The sequence below is a fragment of the Rhipicephalus microplus genome, chromosome 3, assembly GCF_043290135.1.
Source record: "Rhipicephalus microplus isolate Deutch F79 chromosome 3, USDA_Rmic, whole genome shotgun sequence".
Lineage (NCBI taxonomy): Eukaryota > Metazoa > Arthropoda > Arachnida > Ixodida > Ixodidae > Rhipicephalus > Rhipicephalus microplus.
This window is the reverse complement of record NC_134702.1, coordinates 227,487,899-227,512,243: the sequence shown is the minus strand read 5'-3', so window position 1 is coordinate 227,512,243 and position 24,345 is coordinate 227,487,899. Positions and strand designations below refer to the sequence as shown.

General features: G+C 46.0%; 1 protein-coding gene across 2 annotated transcripts in view; it reads left to right on the top strand.

Moving 5' to 3' along the window:
* LOC142804148 (caspase-7-like) overlaps positions 1–16,500 on the top strand; it is a 73,273-nt gene extending 56,773 nt beyond the window's left edge. For both annotated transcript variants that reach the window (XM_075890752.1, XM_075890753.1), the window contains exon 6: positions 1,636–16,500. In XM_075890752.1, the coding sequence (XP_075746867.1) occupies positions 1,636–2,018 (383 nt within the window). In that variant the 3' untranslated portion in view covers positions 2,019–16,500. The remainder of the gene's footprint in view (positions 1–1,635) is intronic.
* The last annotated feature ends 7,845 nt before the right edge of the window (positions 16,501–24,345 follow it).

Here is a 24,345-nt window from a genome sequence, read left to right as displayed (position 1 = left end):
CGCCGGATACAAAATAAAGTTTATTCCTTCCTTCCTTCTCCATCGTTAACCGACGGTACTGTTTTCCGCGCTTCGATGCCATCGGCGAGGACGAAGAAGGTGGAGTGGGGGCCATCGCAGGCAAGCGGAATCCTCACGATGTGGACAAAGGAGTTTGCTGACGAGCGTCAAAGCACCTAGGCTTAGCGTTGCAGAGCACACTTCACACGATCGCACAACCACGCACTAGGCTAGCCAAACACCATGTGGGGCTGCGTAAACAAAACGGCGGGACGGCAGGCGACGGTGCCTCGGGTACTCCGTAGGTGACGCTGGTAAACATTCAAGATAGGCAGCGTGGCCAGACCAAATCGTTGTGTGACGGTTAGTTCTAGTTCGAAGAGGTCAAACGCTTCGCGAAAGCGCTGCGCGGGAAGCCAGAGGGGCACGCGCGAGCACAAGCGCTAAAGCGAAAGGAACTTTATTGGCGCCAAAAAATTTCTGGGTGGATAGTTTCAATTGTCAGCGAAGCACCCTTGCACGATAAACACGACCAGTGTTGGGAATCTTGGAGGCCATGTGTGTTTCTCCGCTAATGGTCAATGAGTCTAAGCAACAGATTCCGCCACAGTAGACCGGCGCGCTCATTTATGTGATTGTAATCGCGTGTGACGCAGTTGTGGTGGTTCCCACTGGAGGTCAGGGGTGGTTTCAGACCTTCCGTCGCGTCAAAAAGTCTGGAAAATTGGACTCCGGGGGGTTTGAGCATCCGAAATTTCAGACTTTCTTATACATTGATTTTATGGGGCTCGTGGCGGTGCCACAAAGATGTCTGAATTATGGGGCATGTCCGAAAATTCGGGTGTCCGAAAAATCGGCAGTTGACTGTACTCAAAGAACGCATTGTCCACATGTTGTCTGAACACTAGTGCGCAGTTACTGAGCTTCCGTCGAAGTTTTGCCTTCTCGTAGTTTAGCTACAACAAATTATCGAAATTGTTCTTCCATTATGGTATCCGCTTCCGGTGTAGCTTGAAATGTCGAGACGTCCGGTGCACGTTCTTTCCGTTTTCTCGATGCCATCGAATCGCCTCTATTTTCTTCATCGCTTTGTAGAACTGCGTAGGCATAGGTGACCTCCCACCGCAAATACGCAGCGACAAATGGCGCAGAGCAATCAGGCTGCAGTGCAAAGCAGGATTGGATTCGATTGGATTGAGGGGAAGGGGGTTTAATTGGAAATTGCCAGGGAAATGGGGGGGGGGGGCACTTGCTCAAAATTTCACAGTACTGCTATTGTTTGTTTGCAGTGTTCTTAATAACTCTCTGTACTGGTCCTAGAAATGATCTGGCTCATGATTCATTGTTCAAAAGAATAAATGATTTCCCCTGTTCTTATAATATTTATATGAGTCATTTCTGCATATTTAAGATCATGAAGTTGTACATGCCACACTTCGTTGTTTAGCGCGTGAATAACTACTTCGAAAGTTTACTGGGGCACTCCAGGGCTTTTTCGAAACCCCATTTACCACAAGGTCATGATGTCTGCAACCCTTAGAAGAGTTGTTACTCTCCTGTACTCCTATGTTCTTTCTTTTTTTCAAATGGAAGCAACATAGGTATTTAATGATGAACCGTGTGTGTTTTGTGCAGCCAAGGACGATAGTGGAACAGGCACAGCCGCATTTGACACTGCGGATGCTGGTCCAATACCGGCTGATGTGTCTCAAGCGTCCCCGAGCAGACAGGAGCGTTTGGCGACTTGGTCCGACATGTACTTCGCCTACGCCACCATTCCCGGCTACAAGGCGCTCAAGAACCGCACCATCGGTTCGTGGTTTCTCGCGGATGTGTTCACAGTGTTCAGCCAAAATGCTGGCACCATGCACCTAGAGGCCATGATGCGCCGTGTTCAAAAGAAAGTTCTGGATCGGTCCGCCCACGATGGCAGCAAGCAGACGTGCAGCCTGGAGTTGCAAGGCTGGACAAAGAAGCTGTACTTCAACCCGGGATTCTTCGTTGACCGCAGGCCATAAGAAGCCAAAGGGGAGGTATTGCCACTGCTTTGTAGGTCTCAATGTGCGTGTTCAGTGTATTTTGAACATGCCGGATCATTGACAATCAGCCTCTTTTATAAACTGTGTGCCTGCAAGGATGTCCTCACGTATGGTCAATGCCAGCCTGGAAGGCTGGCATTGACCTTATGGGACCCACTTATGGAATGAGTGTGTGCATTAAAACCACTGGTCATAGAGAAGGCCAATCGGCCAGAACCGCGTACCGTAAAAACCAGAATATAGGTCTGACCAGAATACAGGTTGACCCCCTCCACCTCATCTTTTCATCTCGGAAAAAGAAATTTTAAAAAATTCCAGAGTTTCACGGTGCACCTTTACTTTGATAAATACGCGACAAAACCAGCTGCACTGTGGGGACGTTTCTTTTTATTTCGATGCTAATCTTATGTAGTTAAACGCCAGAAGGCAACAAAGTGCTGTCACTCAGACTTGTCAAAACTTGAGTCCGACGTTTGTTTTTCACTAGTTATATCCCAGAGTGCATCGTCCACCGTTTCGTCTAGTGCGTTGCTGATGCAGCATTTGTGGAAAGGCTTGTGCACCATCTCTTCTGGGAGAGATTCCCAGCCACAAACAGTCCGGAGTGGTGTACGTCGTAGGCAGCCAGCAGGGGTCTTGGGATTGTTGCCCAACATCCACTCATTGTAGAGCTCCCGCACGCGATCTTTGAAGGATTTCTTGAGCACTACGTCCAGTGGCTGGAGGATTGATCTTAGTCCCGCTGTGATCACGACAAGGTTCGTCTTGCCATCGGACAGAGCTCCCTTTACATCGGCCATGAGGTGGCCTCGAAATGGGTCGAGCACCAACATGCTCGGTCGCTGAAAAAACGTACCAGGTCACCGATTCCACGCGAGCTGGACCCACTTAAGCATGAGGAACTTATTCATCAGCCCTTTTTCATTCTCTCTCTCGATAACATCCCGGGAAAATTATTCTTCTGGTAGCCCTTTTCTTTTGACAATGATATAAAGGGGCAGCTTCTTTCCATCGGCTGTGCTCGGGAGCATCGCTGTAAATCGCAAATGCTCGTTGCTTGTTGTTAAGAGCTTCACTTGCTTTAGCGGTCACTGTCACCCTTTAGCGGTCACTGTCCAGTTCGAGGGCATATCAAACCAGATCAGAGTTTCGTCAGCGTCGCCCATGTGTCCTATCATGTAGCAATGCGGTCGATGAAGCTCTATGACAAAGCGCTGATACTCGACCAGCTTGTTATCGAAATCTTTTGCCAGTTTTGGCACACGGAAGTATGCTGCCTCAGCGCAGAGTCCTTCCGCTACGTAAGTCGGCGCACCCACGATGGTGAGCCCTTGAATTGCGCCCTTGTGAGCCCAGAGTCGTGTGCTATCTTGATAGCTTTTACGCAGAAGCACTCGACTGTCACTGGTAGCGAGCTTGCACGCAGCTCCCGGACAAATTCAGCAAGTAGTGTTTCTCTTCCAGTTCGGGTCGCACTGCAGACTGTCCACAAAACGAAGTTTTTTTTGGTTGCTGCAGGATCTGACGCGCTGCTTTCGGCTCCTTCAGTATCAGACACTTTTCTGTGATGCACCAAATTACCATTGTGCCGTCAGGTTTTCTTTTGCTTTGGCATACTCAATACTTTTTTCTTGAAGCGTATTGTAAACTGCCGTTGACTACCACTCATTTCTCAAAGAAATAAAATAGAATGAAGAAAACAGCAGACCGACAAAGCTAACCAAAACCAAATGGTGTTGCTAGTACATTGTGTACACTTCGCCCAGTCTTGCCCAATGGCACTGCTGCTGATGCTCACGATGGCAATGGAGGCTTTTGACTTCGTCTGGCCATTGTTGCAAGACTTCCAGTTTTAGTGACTGGTATGTAAGACGAAGATCGACTTTTCATCGCATTTTATTTTTTTATTTCACCTATAGTCCGGTTTTTACGATAGTTCCTTCATAGATTATTTGTATCTTTTGTGAATGTGCCAACAGTTAGGAGGAATGACTACTGATACAAGTAAGGCTACATGCATTTAAGTAAAATGCAATTTAGCATGTGCCTTGTTGAAAAACAATCTACGTAACATTGTTTCCCGCTGATTTTTCAGTGTAGCTATGTCGCTTGAAGGTGTGATTTTTAAAATATCATTTCAGTTCAATGTAATGAATGTGCTGAAATCTTTTCGGTTTCTCTCTACTCAAACTTGTTTCTGTGCATTCAATGCAACATGTTTTCTAACATTAACTGCAATGGAATGCAGTAGTTCTATTGCTAAGGTAAACCAACAGTACTCTGGAGCAAAATCTTTCAACTTTTTATATACTCTACAGCTCATACTGACCTTGCATAATGTTTATAGTGTGGCGAGGCAAATGACATCCGTGTACTGTGTTTCATTCCTGATTACCTTTGAGCTCAATATATGTATCTGGCCACTGTTTCACTTTGCAACACTAACCACAGACTGATAATTTGAGCTCATGGGGGGCAGCCTAAAGGTTCACGGGATTTCCTAGGAGTCCAAAGCATTAAAGTGGAGAACAATAATGACAATTAATTACTAAGTTAATGCAATTTTAATTATAATGCACTGCTGAAGCATTGAAAATAAGTGACTATTCTACAAGTGGTAACAAAAAATTGGTATAATATATTCTCAAAATCTGTTGTTCTGGTAATTGGTGTCGGTTCATTTCTTCATATGCAGGCGATGGCATTCTTGGTGCAGTGCCAAACAGACTGTCTCATCACACTTTCAGGAATGCTGCTTTTACTCTTTTTGTGTCATCAAATCTGTTCTGTTGACATGGGCTGTACAGGCACAGTTGAATGGTGGCAGCAGAAAAGATAAGCTCCATGCAGTTTTATGCAGAATGGATGAATAGGGAGATTATGAACACTCATTTTAATTCATATGACTGTATGCGTGATGTTACGAAATTTGAAAAGAAAACTTTTCTAGGTACCAGCTGGGGGCAGCAAAACTGTCCATTATAAATCTGAGTACACATCTGTTTTTAGTGAAATTCTGCCTTATACTACATTCAATTCTAGATTACCTCTAGTGCCTGTATCATGTTCACTGTTGCAGTATCTATTGCAGCAGGCAGCGTGAAAGCGGGAACCACAGAGGTGGCTTATATTTCATTGCGACTTTGGTAATCTTTTAACTGCTGAAGCTGCTGACACTGTGTTATGATTCAACAACATCACACAAGTCTTCTGTCTTACTTTTGTTGCTGAAGTTTACGAATCAGCACATGTACCTGTCAGTCGGTTCCTACATAATATCTCCATGGGACAAGTATAGGACTACACTTAAACCTCATTACAGTCACCTACTGATTTTTCCAACCTGGTGGGGACTGGGAAAAAAAGTTCGACAAATCGAACAGCCTGCGAAATTCTATTTTGTCAGAAATGTGAACTTTATTGCATCAGGAAGGCTTAAAGAAGTCCATAATGTTGCCTTGCCTCATACCACGCTTGGAACCGATTTGGTTTGCTCGTATTTCAGCCAAGGTAACATCCTCACTGTAAACGCTCGACAAAAGCATCACTGCGGTGGCGATCTCCGCCACCGACGGCTGGGGGCAATCATCGTTGTCATCAACCAAGCCGCTCTCTGACTGCGGCGCAACCTGGTGAAGAATTTCTTCATCTGTGGGCTTCGCGCTCGAAACAATGTCCTTTCCGCACGAGCAAAGTCCTAAATGTCATTGTGGCAGTCACATTCACTCCACCACTGTGCAGGTTGTGCGTTAGGTCCTCCACGTTGTCGGTGCCGTCCGGGTCCCCTACGTCCAGGTCATCTGCCTCAGGCTCTTCGGCAGCAGCGAAACCCGCATGCCTAAAGCAATGCACAATGCTGTTTGCCTTCACCGCCTTCGAAGCTTCAGCCAACATATGGATGGTGGCCAGAATGTTGACCTCATAGGTCTTGCCACTGTCAAGGCACAAGATGGTGCAGCTGAGCTGACGGGCACGATAGTGTACCTTGATGTTTCGGATCACCCAATGGCTGGAGCACTCTTGTGGTGTTAGGCACCAAAAATTCCAACCAAAAGGCCTCATGGTTCGGCACGCTACCGTGCGTGCCACCTGTTGTCAACAAAAAATATCACTTTCTGGTCTGGCCGCAAAAACTTGAGGTCAAGTTTGTGTATGTATTTTTCAAATAAAGACTGCATGATTCATGCCTTGGAGTTACTGTCGTAGTTCACAGGGTTCGTGTATGTGTGTGTTTGTAGGTGCCGCCACTGAACGGACTGGGCCCGATTTAGTTTGGGGTGAGGCAAAGGGTACTCCTGCCTTTGCAATCGATAGTGTTGAGTTATTTCATTAAATTTAGTGAGCCTATCATCCCATTCCGACACCGGTGCAGAAAAGTTTGTTTGGGTGGCCGCTTCATCTGAGGTGACTCGGAACGTAACACTTTGAGCCACGTTGTGCGCCAATTCATTCAGACAGTTCTCCAGGTTACCTAGTGGTGTGTGGACAGGGAACCACAGGATGTGCACGTATTTGTCCGCCTCAAGAATTTTGCTTGTACTAAGAATCCGCAATGCCTTGGGGAGATTCTGCCGCTGGCGTAGTTTCAAACGGCCGTCTGTGAATCGCTGTTTACACATGAGGCGTTAGTGTGGGCTATGGCCATCGCGATAGCCACTTCCTCTGCCGTTTCTACGTTCCGTGTGATGATTGGCGCGCTGCTTTTGCATTGTTGTGTGTGGTCTACGACAGCAGCCACAAAGCGGTGTTGTTCCTGGTAGTGTGCTGCGTTGACAAATACTGCCTCATCGTTGCGCCCAAGCATCTTTGACATGGCTCTGGCTCTACTGACACTTCTGCCCTTGTCGTGTTCAGGGCGCATGTTTCTTGGTATGGGTGGTACTATGAGCTTGGCACGGATAGTGCGTGGTATGTCGTGTTTGCCTCCGTGTTAGATGTGGTAAGAAATACCGAGATTACATAAAATCTGGCGGCCTGGCTTAGTCTTGGCTAATCGCTCGAATTGGGAGATTTGTTGCACCTCAATAAGTTCCTCAAAGGGTTGTGTAAACCAAGTTGAAGGTGGAGTTCGGTGCTAGTGTTTTGAGGCAAACCTAGCACTTGTTCGTAAATTCTCCTAATTCGGCTGTTGAGTTTTGACTTTTCTGCAGCGAACCATCCGTGGTACGCCGCCGTATAGGTGATGTGACTTAGAACGAATGATTAGATAAAATGGATGATGCTAGCCTCTTTCATGCCTTTGTGTTTATTTAATGCGCCTAATGAGGTGCGTTGCGTTAGACACTCTGGCTTCAATGTTGCGAACTGTCCCTCTGTTGGTACCCTTACTTTCTATGATCAGACCTATCGGATTTTATCCACGGTTGTTATGGATGCTAGCCTTATTCATACCTTTGTGTTTATTTAATATGCCTAATGAGGCGCGTTGTGTTAGACACTCTGGCTTCAATGTTGCGAACTGTCTCTCTGTTGGTACCCTTACTTTCTATGATCAGACCCAGCACTCGGATTTTATCCACAGTTGGTATGGCGTGACCGTCCTTGTAGTGAGTTTTTTATCAGTGTGTACCTGCGCTTGGGGATGTTGTTTGAGTGGCCGACCTCTAAGTGTAGGGTGATATAGCAGTAGCTCAGATTTCTCCGCCGAGCAGGATAGTCTAGTTCCTTGTAAATACCGTTCCGCTGTGTTAATCCCCTCCTGTAATCTCTGCTCAATGGAACCGTCACTGCCGTCGCACACCCAGAGGGTGATGTCGTCTGCGTAAATGGTGTGATAAAGTCCTTGGATGGTTTGTAGTTTTGAAGGAAGACCAATTGATGCGAGGTTAAACAACTAGGGAGAAGTCACGAAATCCTGCGGGTGCCCACGCTTCCCATGGTTATTTCGGGCAACCTGAGTGCTCCCACAGTGATCGTAGCCATTCTTCCCGTAAGAAATGTTCTTATATAGTTGTACGTGCGAAGCCCCAAGTTTAGAGTATTGACCTGATTTAGAATGGTGCTATGCGTGACGGAGTCAAAAGCCTTTTTGAGATCTAGACCAAGTATGCCCTTAGTGTAGCGTCCTGCACTGTCTATGATGTGATGCTTAAGCTGTAACATGGCATCTTGTGTTGAAAGATGCCTGCGGAAGCCAATCATGGTGTGTGGGAAAAAATCATTGTCTTCAAGGTAATTTGTCAGTCTAGCCAGGAAAGCGTGTTCTATCCATTTGCCTATGCAAGATGTTACGGAGATGGGCCTAAGATTGTCAATATTCAGTGGTTTGCCTGGTTTCAGAATCACCTTGGCCTTTTTCCACTGCAGAAGCAAGATTCCGGTGTTTCAGCAGTTATTTATGTAGCCTGTGATATGCATGATTGACTCATCATCCAAATTGTGTGTTATCTTGTTCGTGATGTTGTCCGGACCTGGTGCAGATTTGGTGTTAAGCTTTTGTAGGGCGGCACGGATATCTGCTTTGGTGAATTGTGAACTGTTCTTCTAGAGTGGTGTTGACCTGGCCCGTATAATCTGGATTCTGCTGAGTAGGAGCCTGAGAAATGTATTTGAGCTCTACCTCCCTAAGAAACTCCTCGCCGGTGCCCTTGTATGCACGGATTAGTTTGTTGATGGTTTCTCGTTGGCCGCTTTTGTTGTTTTCTGGATTGAGCAAGAACCGTAGAAATTCCATGTTTTACTAAGACTTAGCTGCCTGTCCATCGCATCTCAGGTTTCATCCCAGCGTTGCCGGCTTAGCTGTGTTGCATACATCTCTATCTCTGTGTTGAGGAGTGCTATGCATTCCCTGAGGCTTCTGTTGTGTTTCTGTGTCTTCCACCTCTTTTGGAGCGATTGCTTTGCCTCCCACATGTGGAGGAGCCGGCTATCGATCTCTTCGAGGTGTGCCTCGGGAGGTACGATTCGGGTGGCATTATTAATATTCTGTTTAAGCGTGTGTATTCAGTCCTCTAAGTCGCTGATGGGTTGGACCTGGTTCTCACGTGATTTGCGCGACTGGGTCTAGTCTACCAACTTTAGCTGTTTTCCCATGGGTTTACGTGGCCCACCTTGAACATGTGCCTCGATGCTGTAGTGATCGCAACCCAGGTCCTCTCGGGTATTTTTCCAGGTGGCTGCAGATGTGTTTCTCGTGAACGTCAGATCAGGCGTTGTGTCTTTACTGGAGCTAGTGCCCACTTGTGTTGGTATGCTAGGTTTGGTGATGGGAGTTAATTCCTCCTGCTGCGAGTCAAACCAGAGGGCCCTACCTTTGGGAAACACATAAGAGTATCTCCAGGCAGTGTGTGGTGTGTTGAAGTCCTCCGCTATTAGGATGGGATTTCGGCCAGCGATGTTTAGGGCGCGTTTAACAAGTGTGAGAAATCTGTGCTTCTTTTGTTTTAGGGTTGCTGTATATGTTTAGAATAAAAAGACTTTCGTGTGTCTTACATTGCAAAACAAGTTCAATAAATATATTGTCTATATTGGTAAATTCCCTGTCGTGTTGCGTGAATGTAAGGTTTCGTCTAACTAGCGTGGGGTGGTAAGGACAGTCGTCTCCCCGTTGGCATGTCCAATCGAGCGATAGCCTGCCTGTTTAGCGAGAGAATGTGTCTCCTGCAATGAAATGATATCGGGCTTAACTTTCCCCTTATGGTATTGGTGAATATTTGCTTTCTTATTCGCGTAGCTTCTACAATTCCATTGCAAAATCGTGTAGGCAGGGTTTTTAGCTGTGATGAGATGCAGGGGGTAGGAATGTCACCGGCTGTATCACACCGAATGCCGACAAGGAAGGTTGCTTTGCAGTTGCCATGGGGTCCAGTCCGCTAGGTGGCAGAGGGATGACTCTAGCCTCCAAAGCGATGAGTCGCTGTTGTAGGTGTTCGTTTTGTTGCTGGGTAATTTTAGCTGTATTCTCTTTGCGGTCAGTAAGGGCCGAGATCCGTAGGAATTAGTTGCTCATGCACTCATTTAATTCTTTGACTGATTGCTGAATTTCCTTCAAAACTTTATTGGCCTGGGTTATAGGCCTGGGGTCATTGGCCTGGGTTTCGGCTCTGCGTTTGGGAGGTAGTACTGTTGTACCTTCCTCTATTTTTTTCAGTTGGTGTTACAGATGAGAGCGGTGGTACTACTGGCGGAGCATGTTCCGTTATATTATAATGGTGTAACTCCTCCTTGAGGGTCCTGTTTTCCTCTCCTAAAGCTGTCACTTTCTGGTTGCATTGAGCTAACATCTGTTTTAGCTGTGCTATTTCAGTCTCTAATTTATCATCTTTGTCTTGAGAAGTGGCCTCCTCAGACCACGAGCACGCCCCCTTGACTACGTCTGCCCAGCCCACCTTGATTGTTAAGGTTGTGCCAGGTTCAGGCATACGGCTCTGAGATGTTGACTGCAACCGTGAGCGGGCCCGGAAGAGAGATGGCGACGGAGACCGCGACCGAAATCTCGACCAGGCTTTCTTTCCGGGCAGGAGTAGTGTCCTGCTGCTCGAGGCTGTTGTCAAAAGGCGCTGGCTTCATCGGGGTAGTCTCCATGTTGTTGTTGTTGTTGTGGCTCCCATCGCTGGCGCTTCACCAGGTACGGCATCTTGTAACGTGCCCTGCACGCCTTCTCAGCCATCTGGTGGTCACCGCCGCATAGTTGACAAGAGGGCTTGCATTGGTGATCTTGCGGGGGGTTGGCCGTACCACAGCCACGGCACACGTGGTCTTTCGGGTTTGGGCATACATCTGTGCGGTGCCCTACATGACCGCATTGATAACACGTGTCTATCTGCTTGCGGTAAAGAGAGCATCTCAACGATTCTCCGTCGTATAGAACGTATGTTGGGACACGAAGACCAGCAAACAGTACGATCACGATTGTTGTGTTGCTGAGGCGTTTCACAGCGATGGCTGTGGGGTTCTTTGTCACAATCACATTAGCCGTAATATCTCGGGTGGTATCTTCCAACGGGATATCACGTATCATGCCTTTTGACGTACCGTCTGTGCGGTGCTGCTTCGTATGTGCTGGTATCGTACGTCTTGTCGCCGGCCACAATGCGAGAGATTTCCTGGTATCTATCAGCATGCGTCTCGATGGGTGTGCTCACAATGATTCTATTTTGCTGGAAATTCGGGCATATTGTGTCCTTATCTTGGGCTTCTCTCGGAATTTTAGTGGCGTGGCAAATGCTAGTCCCCAGTCGGGTGGCTCCATCATCGGCAAATCGAAGGCCGCCTCTAGGTCGGATGATGATCTTGTAGTCGCCTCGGGGCAGTGGAGTCATCCAGCTTAATCTTGTTACTTGATGCAGGCATTGTTCACGCTGTTTCTTCCTGTTATTCCCTTCCTGAGAATCCGCACCAGGTTCCAGTGATTGCCCGCGTGTCGACTTCTTTGATCCTACTCTGCGCCATCCTGTGCTTTCTTCGAATTCTTCATAGAAAATGGGTTCTCCTTCCACAGCGACCTTCATTTGCTCTCAGAAAGTTGGACGCGTCAAACGCGCCGACCGGCGTATCTTGGTGTCGGCAGAGCTAGGCCGGCCAAGGCAGCAGCGTCTCTGGCAGCTGCGCTGCCGGTGGTTCGGCAGGTCTTAGGCGTAGCTCTCCCGCCATCATGGTTGACGAAAATGCGTCTGTAAAAGTGTCGAAATTCAAGTTCCCACCTCGAACTTGGTGCCGGGCGATTCCTGGTGACAAGCTGAATACGCAAGTATCAAAGTCTTGAGGGCTTTCAGGTGACTTCCGCTGCAAAACATTCGTTGAAACCAGAGCCCATACGACGCACGTCCACTCACTCTAACAAGAGCAGCGTCTCCTCCATATTCAAGGAGGCTTATAAATAAATGTCACATTGTAATTCCATTCTTTCATGGCCCAGCCGCGGTGGTCTAGTGGCTAAGGTACTCGGCTGCTGACCCGCAGGTCGCGGGTTCGACTCCCGGCTGCGGCGGCTGCATTCCCGATAGAGGCGGAAATGTTGTAGGCCCGTGTGTTCAGATTTGGGTGCAGGTTAAAGAACCACAGGTGGTCGAAATTTTCGAACCACAGGTGGTCGGAGCCCTCCACTAAGGCGTCTCTCGTAATCATATGGTGGTTTTGGGACGTTAAACCCCACATATCAATCAATGAATCCGTGTTTTCATGGGTATTGAAAGTGCTTGTCTCAGCGCTGTTAAAGCGGTGGTTTCCCAAAAAAAGTGGTGGCACTAACATGATCAACTGTGAATATTAGTCTAGTAATACAATAAAACCACGATAATTTATACATGCCAGGCACGCGAGATCATTACGCACTAAACGGCTATGCACGTTTACTGCCAAGTACAAATGTGCATCTCTTGACATGCATCCTCGCCACCAATAAAGAAATACAGTACCACAGCAGATGTTGCCCAAACCCACCTGGAACTCTTTGCTTAATGTTTGCCAAAGTGCAGAAAAGATACTGGGTTGGCACTTACGTTCGACGGCTCGAAGTCACGACACAAAGCAGCATTTTGAAACTATTATAGGGTCTGGGTGACGCGACGACTGAGATAAATTGACAAAACAAACAGTATATACTTTCCACTACATATATGTGCGCTCCTGTACCGCAATATGATACTAAGCGACAACTTAGTTTGATTAAAACACGGAGCGGTCGCGTGCACTCAATGATCTCTTGGTTATTTGTGTGCAGTGTGTCGCCTGTGCTGCCCACGCCGTCACTGTCGGGCCACTTGCTCCACCGTGCGTGCATATTTGCCGTGTGAATTGCTTGACCGCTCTGTGCTCCATTCGGAGTGCAGATCAGCAGAGCAGCTTGTTTACTTAACTGTGAGATAGCAAACTTTCTGCAAACGAAGTGCACCACAATTATTTAGCAGTCATGAAAACAACACCAAAGTATCACTTATACCTTGTTTTCTCAAAGTTATTTCTCTATCAGCTGACAGAGAAATAAGCTGACAGCTGACACACAATGCACATGGCAACTATGCCCGCAAGACGCATATATATATTTATATATATATATATATATATATATATATATATATATATATATATATATATATACACACACACACACACTCACACACATATTTTTGTAAGTGGTAAGCCGGGTCAGCTCACTTGTACTGAATGTTCACTGAAACTCATTTGAGATTTTGTTTTGTTCACCAGAACTGAATAATTTCAATTATCATTGATGTTTGACCCTAAAAAGCTAAGCTGCTTCGAAACACTAAAGTCCACTTCCACCCTTCTTGTAATAAAGAACATCGAAAGTGGCATTTGGAAAAGGCATGAATTTATATCTCAAAGCCTTTCTATTATAAACGCCCTTAGTCAAACAATAAACAGAACAAAACTGAAACGAGCAAAACATCAGGGGATATTTCAAACCACTTATTTTGCTTTTACTGTCCTTGTACCTTGGGCTTGAGGCCAAGCCTATCTTAATTATCAGGCAGGCTGTTGATGTTGCCATTTTCACCGTCTCTGTTCCCGATTCATTTTTTATTCTCACGATGTGAACCGAGCTGTACGGCCAGATTTTCTCGCCTACTAAATCATTTTCTGCAAGCAAAGCTTTTTATACTTCCTCAGAGGCATGCCAAGGGGTAGGCACAGGAAGATAAAAGGAGGGCATCACCTAAAAATTTTTGCCTGCCCTCCCCCCTCCTTCATGTGATGATCGAGATGTATGAACATAAAATTGCTGGATGAATTGGGGAGAGGGATAGTGCTTTTAAATGAGGAAATGAGGACAAAAGTGAACCCCGCAACTGTCTGCACCAAAGCGCGACATCTCTGGAGTGGTTGACAAGGGAAGGGATCAGAAGGGAATACAAGAGATAGGGAGAAAAGTAAGGATTGGGAGACAGTAAAGTCGGCGGACGGGGCCATGATCGGGGAGCGGTCGTCAGAGAGGACATTATGGATGAGACTGCCGTCAGACATGATATTCGCCGAGCGTCTCCCATAATATGTCAGAAGGGCGAACTGGGGTCTTTTTTGAAGGCTTCCCCTGTTTTTCTTTTTACTGTACCTTAAAACAGCGTTTTTCCCACTGAAGTCAAAAGGACATGTGCTGACAAGTTACACAATTTTGTTGGCTTAGAGAGCTGCAGAACACCTCTCTCACCCTGATGTGCCTTGAAAGCTTTTGCTTCAATATGTGTACATTTCTGAACATTTTACACGCTTATAGCATTGCCATCTCTGTCTCTTTATGTGCTCTGCTCATGCATTAGTGCAACAAGGACATCCTTCTTTTATGTGAGTGTGATGGTGCGAATTTCGACATTACCGAGACGTATTTGAAGACACCTTTATTCTTTAAGCTTACTATAGCTTGTATTTGCTCATGTGCGTATTTCCCATTGTTTATGCATGACAAGTATTGCTTGGACGGCCAGAGAGAATGATGGAGACATATTTTGTCGAGAAACGAACGGTGCAAGTGCTGCTTTATTTTCAATGGACTCCTTGGTAGATAAAATGTGCGTGGTCTCTTTAGCCATTTATACTACTTCTAATAAGATTTCATCACTAAAATGCACTTCTGCTTGCCCACAATGGTATGCTCTCTACTGGTTTAATTGCTTGTGAACATCCTTGCTGTTTACACTCTCATGTCAGACTTTTTGTGCCTGAGTGTTATCACTTAGTAATGCGCCCTTTTATAAATTGTTGGTTGTGGCCAGAATGTTCTAATTTTTGTCTTATTGTTTTTCACTTGTGCAATTGTCCTAGTTGTTCATTCAAGCTATTGTAAATGCATATATCACTGGACAGTGCTATAAGCCTTGTGATTAGCAAGAGTATCATGGCAGTCATTATGTAAGCACTTAAAATGATCAAATATTAGCCCACAGAGCTGGTTAAAAGAATGATGCTCATCGAAGCCATTTGTAACCATATTTGCCCAGTGCTGATGTACTGTAATAGCTACAGTAAAAGCTTGTTAATTTGAATTTCACCATACTGGAAACAATGACTGAATCAACCAATTTATTCAAAGTATCAAGAAAACAAACAAGCCTGCTCCATCAATGCGCTTTTTTTTACTTGATGAATACATAAATTCTATGCTTACTTTGCACAAGAGAGGCAAATTTTGTCACTCATGACACTGGGGACAATGTGACTGCTGCTCAAGACTATCCTGTCTTGATTCATCTGAAACATGCTAACCCAAAATGAACTATATCACCCTACCCATTACCATCGTTACTGTACTGAAAGTGATGACAATTCAGACTGCGCTACCTCATTTCACTTGTGCAGGAATGCTATTTTTACTCCTTTGCATTGCAAGTTTGCAGTACTTCGCTGTCAGTGCACTCCCAAGAATGGCACGAATGAACTGGATTGCTGCCGTATACTGCCATATTAATGAGAGCTTTAAACCATTAAAGAACACATATGCTTACTAGGACCAGATGACACGTCTGGATTATCCTGTTTTCTGAGTTAACGAGTGTCAAATTAATAAGCTTTTACTGTATTATTGTTATAACTGTCATCACAAGAAATGTAATTAGAACAGTTCATTCTTTTTGACTCGCTGTCATATTTTGATTTCTTGACACCGTCTTCCTTGAATGCTCAGTGCCACTTGGCAGACATGAATTACTCAAAAGTAGTGCATGCAAGCCTTGTGTGTAATGGATTGGAAAGTTACTTCAGCAAACATTAGACCTGGTTGATGGCAGTGTGTCTTGTGCTCATTCTGCCACTGTTTTTTATTGTCTGCTGCATAGCATGTTTTGGATATGTTTATCAAGTGTGTGTGCAGTTTTGCTTTAGTCTGCCTGCTTTGTTGGTGCTCAATACCTTTGCAACAGGGAAGAAAGTGACTTTGCACTTGCAGAGAGCTCAATTTTATGTAGGTTAGTTTTAATTAGGTATATTAGAATTTTAGAGGAGTTTTTTATCCTGTAACCATCGGGTGATGTACCTTCTGTTTTGTTCATAAGAGATAACAGTGTGCCGGCTCTCTATTCCTTGCTTCGCAAGTGAAGTTTTTGTCGTTTATATGGTAAAGATCTCAATAAGAGTGAGCCATGACTAATGTGCAGTGTTTTTTAACATGGCTGCAGTGATCACTTGTGCCTTTTGCGAGATTTTATCTGCATGTAAATAAAAAATATAATTTTTTTCTTTGGCTGCCCTAATATTGCAGCCTGCTAAAGTTCTGGCGATATATATATATATATATGTATGTATGTATGTATTAACATTGAGAAATGCCACTTATGCTAACACTAAATTGAATGTATAAACTAGTGATTTCAGAGACAGATGTTTATGAGGCATTCGTGAGCAAGCGAATACGTCGAAATAGGAGGTAAAATTTTGAGCTCCAGAACACGGTGTCATGGGATTGAATCTCAGGCAGCGAGACTTCCTCGCTGTGATGGTGAAATGCGAAAAAACTGCCGTGTATTTAGATTTCAGTGCAAATTAAAGGACCATAGATGATCCAATATAATTCATTGCCAGCCCGCTGGGCCAGTCGTCCTTTTTATCATTGTTTTAATACAAAGTACTGCACGCTTGATGTTAATTTTGCGAGCAAGAGCAATGTTGATTATGCTGAAGCTTGTTGGCTATCCTTTGTTTTTGGGAGAGAAGAGGACATAACATTCAACAGCATTTATTTGTTGCACATAGAAATACAGCCCCCAGTCTAGTTTCTTTCTGTGTGATAGGCATTTGGCCAATTCTAAAATTGCGGTATGGTGAATCCTTGATTTAATGAAGTCTGTACGCTCCTGTTCAATGAATGAATTGGGACAATTCTACAAACAATAGGGGAGTAAAAAAAATGAAGTCTACACTAGCCGTCTAAAGCCTAAAGAAGTGCCGATACGATTTTCTGACGTCAAATGGATGCCTCTTGTTTCTTCAGTGCACAGCGTTGACGCTATCCTGCACCAGAGTCAACACGCATAAAAAATATTACTTTGGTAATAACGTTTTTCTCACTGAGCATTAGCAAGCTAACCTCACCGCAATGGACATTATTCGGACGAGTTGACACAAAACTATTGGCAGTTCTAAGCCGGGGACTATATTTAGGGTACTATCGCTATAGGGTACTGTCTTTGGGGCTGTTGGTACCAATGTTTTGATCTAAAGTGGCAATCCAGAATTATTGAAAATTTGTGTTCGAGCCAAGCTGGTCGATCTTGGGGGATTCTAGGTCATTTCATGGCAAATGCAGAGTAGAGCATATATTACCTCAGCCTGTCACAAATATTTCGAGAATTCATACTCCAATGCCAGAAAGCTCCCTGTAAGCTTGGCCATGGCACACCCAGTAGTAGTCGACCTCTTGTCGCTGGTACTCGGCACGCGCCACGCATGGAGATCAGCGTGGCGTTGCGCGGGCTGTTTCTGTCGATGGGCATGGCTCGGCAGTGGCTGCACATTGGAGCATGCGTGCCTAGGCGTGATTAAATGCTGGTGGTGCGTATCGGTGGCTTTGGAAATTGCTAGGTAACGCGAGCAGAAGGTTATTGGTGACGAAGGATGTTTTACCTCGAACCTCAAGAGCCAGCTTCGCTCTTGGATGACCATCGAAGCTCTTTAGTTCTCGCCAATCAGTGTGGGGCGTCTTGAGAAACAGTTTTAGGTATTGGGGAGCATGATGTAAGTGACATTTTAGAAATCCTACTGATTTTGAGAGAAACAGCGCGAAAAACAGGATGCAGAAAAGATGAACACAAAACACAAGCGCTAGCGAACAACTGTGTGTATATTGCCCGGAAATATATAGCTGAAAACAAAAAAGAAGAACGAAGCCGTCACGTTCACATAAGAGCGAAAAGCAAAATGAATCTGCCACGAGTCGAAATTACCCAAGTTAACCACTCAAAAACATTATCTCTTTTTCCAGGAGTGCGAGTGAAGGCTCACTGACGAACATGTTTCCTTTCGTCTTTATATGGAAAGCCTCGTAAATTTTGCACTGTGTCTTGTTACGATATTTTGAGAGCATCTTGCAATTATGAAAAAGCGGGGCACAGACACACAAGAAACGATGGGCTGCCAAGGTGCTGCTTGTTGAAGTGACGAGATTGTTGGCGTGCTCTCTCTAACGGTCGTTGAAGCAGCGACCAGTGTGTTCAGTACAGGAGCGACCACAAAACAATGGACTGTCGTACACTGCATATTGCTCACGCACTTAACGTACTGTGTTTCTTGAAGCGAGCATGCTACTTCTGGTTGTCATCGTGCACTTTCTTACAAAGTGAATGATGACAAAGTGAATGATGAGTGCAGGGCTCACACCTTGTAGGGCTCACACCGTGTACGTAAGAGATGGCAGATATTTCCTTTCTTTCCTGTGTTGGGTGTGTCTTGGTGCCATGTTTTGAAGACCGCTCATTTGATTCTTCCGCGATCCTTTCGTGGAAGAATCTTCCGGCCACAGCTTCACAGAAAATTTAGCTAGTAGGCACACGAGACTTGCCTAAACTTGTAAAAAAGGTGCTCAGCCTCGACCCAAAGTTCTTTGAGCCTCCAAAGTTAAACAAGACAGAACGTCTTTTCTTGGCCCGAAAGAGCTCCTTCAGAGTTTCTTCGGAGCACCTTGACAGATGCGTTAGCGCCGGTGTGGACGTACTTCCATAGGAAATTATTAGCCACATTTTGATTCACTCAGGCAAGATTGTGTCGCTTTTACATGATTACCGATTGAGGCTGCTTGAATCAGACAAATAGGGGGGATTTGCTGTCATGCCAGCAGCGATATACAGAGACAAGGCGAGTGGTGCAGTCTATGCCAACATTGGCTTAGTCGAAGATGTACAGCCAAGTAAGGTCAAGAAGCGGGCAGTGCAGCTGTGCGATGAGGCGTGGCTGGTGAAAAGGGCCACGTCAATAAAAAAAGCTGAGGCTCTGACACTGAAGTCTTTTTTTCTCTGCAAAGACACTCAATTGGAAACATGGCCTTTCAGGGTCATTGTGAACGAAAGGCACACTTGGCAGCACTTGCTAGGTCTGTACCTCCGGCAGTCTTCATCGGTCTAACAATAAATGACCCGTTTCTTATTTGAAGACCAAATGAAGTAGACTTGTTTTTAGGCAATCTTGGCAACACACGGGTCGGAGCGTTTTCTGTGGATGTCAAGGATCTATATTACTTCCTCCCTCAGGCTCCCATATGTCAAGATGTCAGCGAGAGCATCGATGAACATGGCACAGTTTGGTTTCAGAACTCTTGTGGCACTAACATGTCATCCTTCATGGAGTTGCTGCAGTTCTACGTATACAATCTACGTTCGTGAAACATAAAGGTGGTCTGTATCCAAGATCAGGCCATACGTATAGGCTTTCCCCTTGCCTCCATTCTGAGCCATTTGGTTCTAGCTTGCCTCAAAAGGCAGCTGCAGGATGCCCTTTCAGGCCACTGGTTTTCAGAATCGTGGATGATTTCCTGGTGCTCTTCAGGCTTGACACTTCAATCGATGTAGAATTAATGGCAATACTTGGCGTGTTTGCGGCCCTTCTTCATGCATTCACGTTAACCAAGGAACTCCCCAGTGACGGTTTCTTAAGGTTTTCAGACCCGGTATGTTGGCAGACTGCACACTTGCTGGGAGTATGCGCCAAGGTCTCAGAAGGGCCTTCTACGATCAATTCGGCGCACACAAAGCTCGTCAAACGTGGAGTTGCCTTAGGTGTTCTCAGGAATGCTCTGACGAGATCCTGCCCTCATCAAGTGCAAAGAAGCTCTGGTGGCCAGATCAAGTTACTGCAATACGCCGACTACCCTACTTAATTACTCAGTGCCTTGGTAACAAATCTACAGATCGAGCTTTCGAGACATGGCACTAAGAGACGCCCAACACGGGAAAGACAGAAAATTTCTGTCATCCCTTACGCACAAGGTGCTAGCCATGCGCTCAACAAAATTGTTAGCAAAGTAGGCATAAGGCTCGTTTTCTCGGCTTCCCGTAAGCTCAGCCGCCTTTGCAAGAAAGTAAACAATGACAACCTTAAAGGATACTGAACAAAGTTTTTGCCACCAATATTTTGAGCCGAATCAATAGATTGGATCCGGAAATCTATGCAGATAATTTTCATTCCAAGCAGAAAGTACGGGGAAATGATGAATTTAAGGCGTTTTTAACAAAATAGCGCGTCTAGTGGCAGCGCCGTGAACTAGAGGATGTAACGTTGGGTGACGTCAAACTCACCGGAAACTGGCAAGCCAATAATGCCAGCCATCGCCCGCGTTAGTACACTGTACCCGCGTGTTTTGACTCGCTCATCTTACACTTCGGTTGTCAGAACCGGTATGACCAGCTACAACAATGAACAATGCCTCCGGCTGGGGCATAGTGCCAGCGCTTTTGTTGAAGGGAAAAAGTGGAGTGAAAGGACAGCTGGAGAAAAGGGAGAGGAGGCCAAGAACACGTGCACCCTGCATGCATCTCGGTGAGTTCGACATCACTGCTCGCGCTCGCGAGCAGCCGCCGCGCACTCACAATCCTTCATAAGTACACCCAACTGTTCGAAAGTACGGGAAGTAAACTCCGTTTATCGGAGCAGTGGCATCTTCTGAGTGGAATTTAAAAGTTTCATCAGTTTTTCCAATATTTGATCAGTATGCCTTTAAGGAGGATGCGTGCGTCACGAAGCACCGGACACAGTACGAGGAGTGCGTGAGCAGTGTAGTGTACGACATTCCGTTGTCCTGTGGTCGCTCCTATACAGAATCGGTCGCTGTTTGAACGACCGCCTGAGAGAGCGCGCAAATAAAGAATCTTAGGGCTTAAACAAGCAGCACCTTGGCAGCCCTTTGTTTCTCGTGCGGCTGCGCCCCTCTCTTTCGAAAGAGCAAGGTACTCTCAAAATATCGCAACAAGACAGATCGCGAAATCGTGGCTTTTCATTTCAAGATAATTGGAAACCTGTGGACCAGTGAGCCTTCATTCGTCCTCCTGGAAAAAGAGATTATGTTTTTGAGCGGTTAACTTGGACATTTTGACTCGTGGCAGTTTCGTCTTGCTTAATAATATTTAAATATGGTGACCAAGTGGCACGTTGGATATATAAAATATATAGATATATACTTTCCGTGAGAACGGTAACAACGCAAGCGTTTATTTCGACAGTTTCGGGCAATCTGGCCTTCGTCAAAAATGAGAGTACATTGCAACAAACGCGTGGTTCGAAGGTCGCAGTTTCAGTTCCTGCCCACGGCAAGCTATCTTTTTTCCCACTTTTCTATCTGCACATTTACATCACAATTTGGTTTAATATCGTCACACACACACGTGTATATATATATAAAGGGAAAGAAGTGTGATTTAAGGGCTCGTTTTTCTGTGTTCTGACATAATATTAATGAGATCTAACAGACAATAACGCCAAAGAATGTATAGAGGAAGTTATTAGAATGAATGTAATGTAAATAAGAAAGAAAAGTGGGTGAGAAAATAACTTCCCGTGAACAGGAATCGAACCTACGACCTTCAAATAACGCGTTCGATGCTCTACCACTGAGCTACGTGGTGGCTATCCCCCAGCCACTTCATTAGGTTTATATGTGAATTTAAGCATTGGAGTGTCAGTCAGCGCCAAATCATAAATAGAGTGTGGCACAATCTATTTATGAGCCTGTATGGCGTCATGTAGCACGTGAACTTATTACGAGCTGGTGGCTCACCAGTAGACCCTCGTATACAACCTATCTGCACAAAGTATTCCTGTACGAGACCCTCGTTAATGAATAAGGGAAAAAGTATACCTATGAACTCGTTTTTCCGTGTTTTGACACAATAAATATGAGATCTAACAGACAATGATGCCAAAGAATGTATAAAGGAAGTTATTAGAACTAACTTAATCTAAATAAGAAGAAAGAAAAGCGGGTGGAAAAATAACTTGTCGTGAGCAGGAATTGAACCTACGACCTTCGAATAACGCGCCGACTGACACTCCCACGTTTAAATTCACATTTAAACCCAATAAAGTGGCTGGGAGATACCCGCCGGTATAGCTCAGGGGTAGAGCATCGAACGCGTTATTCGAAGGTCGTAGGTTCGATTCCTGATCACGGCAAGTTAATTTTTCACCCACTTTCCTTTCTTCTTATTGTAAAGAGGATCAATTGAAGGACTGAGCAAGCGGGTGGTTGCTCGAAAGGAACGCAGGCGGACCCAGATGACGGTGCTTGATCGCTGATCTCGTGCCTTTTTCTTGTGTTGATGATAGCGGACCTGATGGTATCAACGTCTTTCTTATTCACTATAATTACCCCCGGCGAAAAATTTGAAGCCATCCTGGCAATATAACACGTGGGGACAAGCGGGTCAAAGTAGTGCTTGAGACGGTTTACATGAACGATATCACGTCCACGCCGACGAAGGTCGCTCGGTGGCGTGAGGGGTTCAATGGCGTAGTTCACGGGTGAGGTACGGTCGACCACGCGGTAGGGAACATGATAATTAGAGAGTAGCTTGGGTGATACACCAGGGACGCAGGGCGGTACATGAAGCCATACAAGTGCTCCAGGAACGAACGTTGGTGCAGAACGATAATCGTCGTTGCGGGTCTCCTTCTGGCGCTGTTGGTCAGATGTAGTAAGTCGCTTGGCTAGTTTGCGGCACTCTTCTGCGCAACGGGCGGCTTCCGAGACAGGCGTGCATTTGGAGGGATCTGGCGAGTATGGCAGTAAAGTGTCAATGGTGTGCGATGGTTGGCGACAGTACAGGAGAAAAAATGGGGGAAACCCGGTAGTGACTTTCGTAGCGGTGTTATACGCGTATGTCACAAATGGGAGAACGAGGTCCCAGTTTGTTTGATCAGAAGCGACATGCGTAGCAAGCATGTCCCCCAGAGTACGATTAAACCGCTCAGTCAAACCGTTCGTCTGTAGGTGGCAGGCTGTACTCTTCCGGTGTACAATATGGCACTGTTGAAGAAGTGCTTGGATTACATCGGAGAGGAAAACGCGCCCTCGGTCACTGAGGAGTTCTCGAGGAGGACCATGACGAAGCACAAAACGATTGAGTATGAAAGTTGCGACGTCTTGTGCTGCAGCTGTGGGGAGAGCAGCAGTTTCAGCGTACCGTGTTAGATGATTCACTGCCACGATAGCCCATCGGTTGCCTGCCGTTGATAATGGTAGTGGTCCGTAGAGGTCAATTTCTACACGGTCAAATGGGCGGTCTAGGCATGAAAGTGGCTGCAATGAACCTGTTGCAGGATGTGGCGAGCTTTTCCGCTGCTGAAATTCGTGGCAGCCGCGAATGAACAGGCGGATGAAGGTAAACATTCCACGCCAGTAATACCTTTTTCGTAGGTGCTCGTAGGTCTTGAAAACACCGGCGTGAGCACATTGCGGGTTGGAATGAAAGGACGCGCAGATAGTAGAGCGCAGCGTTCTGGGAATGACTAGTAGCCATTTCCTACCATCTGCTGAATAGTTATGCCGGTACAAAAGGCCATCCCGAATACTGAAGTGCAGAGCCTGGCGGCGCAGGGTTCGAGAGGTTAGTAGTGTCGGTGCCTCGGATAACGCGTCAAGAAGCGAAGCGATCTATGTGTCATTGTGTTGTGCAGAAGAGATGGTGTCCTCGTCAAGAGCTGACAACGTGTTGTCCGAGGAAACAGATGCAGTGTCCGGGGATAGGGGAGATCGCGACAGAGCATCAGCATCGGTATGCTTGTGGCCGGAACGATATACAACGCGAATGTCATATTCTTGAAGCCTAAGAGGCCAACGGGCAAGACGACCCGATGGGTCCTTGAGCGAAGATAACCAGCATAATGCGTGGTGGTCCGTTACTACATCAAAAGGACGCCTATAAAGGTATGGGCGGAACTTGACAAGCGCCAAAACTATCGCCAAGCATTCTTTCTCGGTGATGCTGTAGTTTGATTCAGCCTTGGCGAGAGTTTTGCTGGCGTAGGCGACGACATACTCGGCGAATCCAAGCTTGCGTCGCGCGAGAAACGCACTGAGGCCGACACCACTGGCGTCGGTGTGGACCTCAGTTGCTGCCGTAGGATCGTAGTGACGCTGTATTGGTGGTGAAGTGAGCCGACGATGAAGGGTACAGAAGGCTCGGTCACACTCGGAAGACCATGACGAAATATCAGTGGTGCTGCCTATAAGTTCGGTCAAAGGCGCAATGATAGAGGTGAAGTTGCGCACGAACTAGCGAAAGTAGGAGCATAACCCCACGAAGCTCCGTAACTGCTTCAGAGTCGTTGGTTTGGGGAAGTCGGTGACAGCACGTAACTTAGCCGGGTCTGGAAGTATACCGTCCTTTGATACGACGTGCCAGAGAATCGTAAGTTGCCCAGCAGCGAAGTG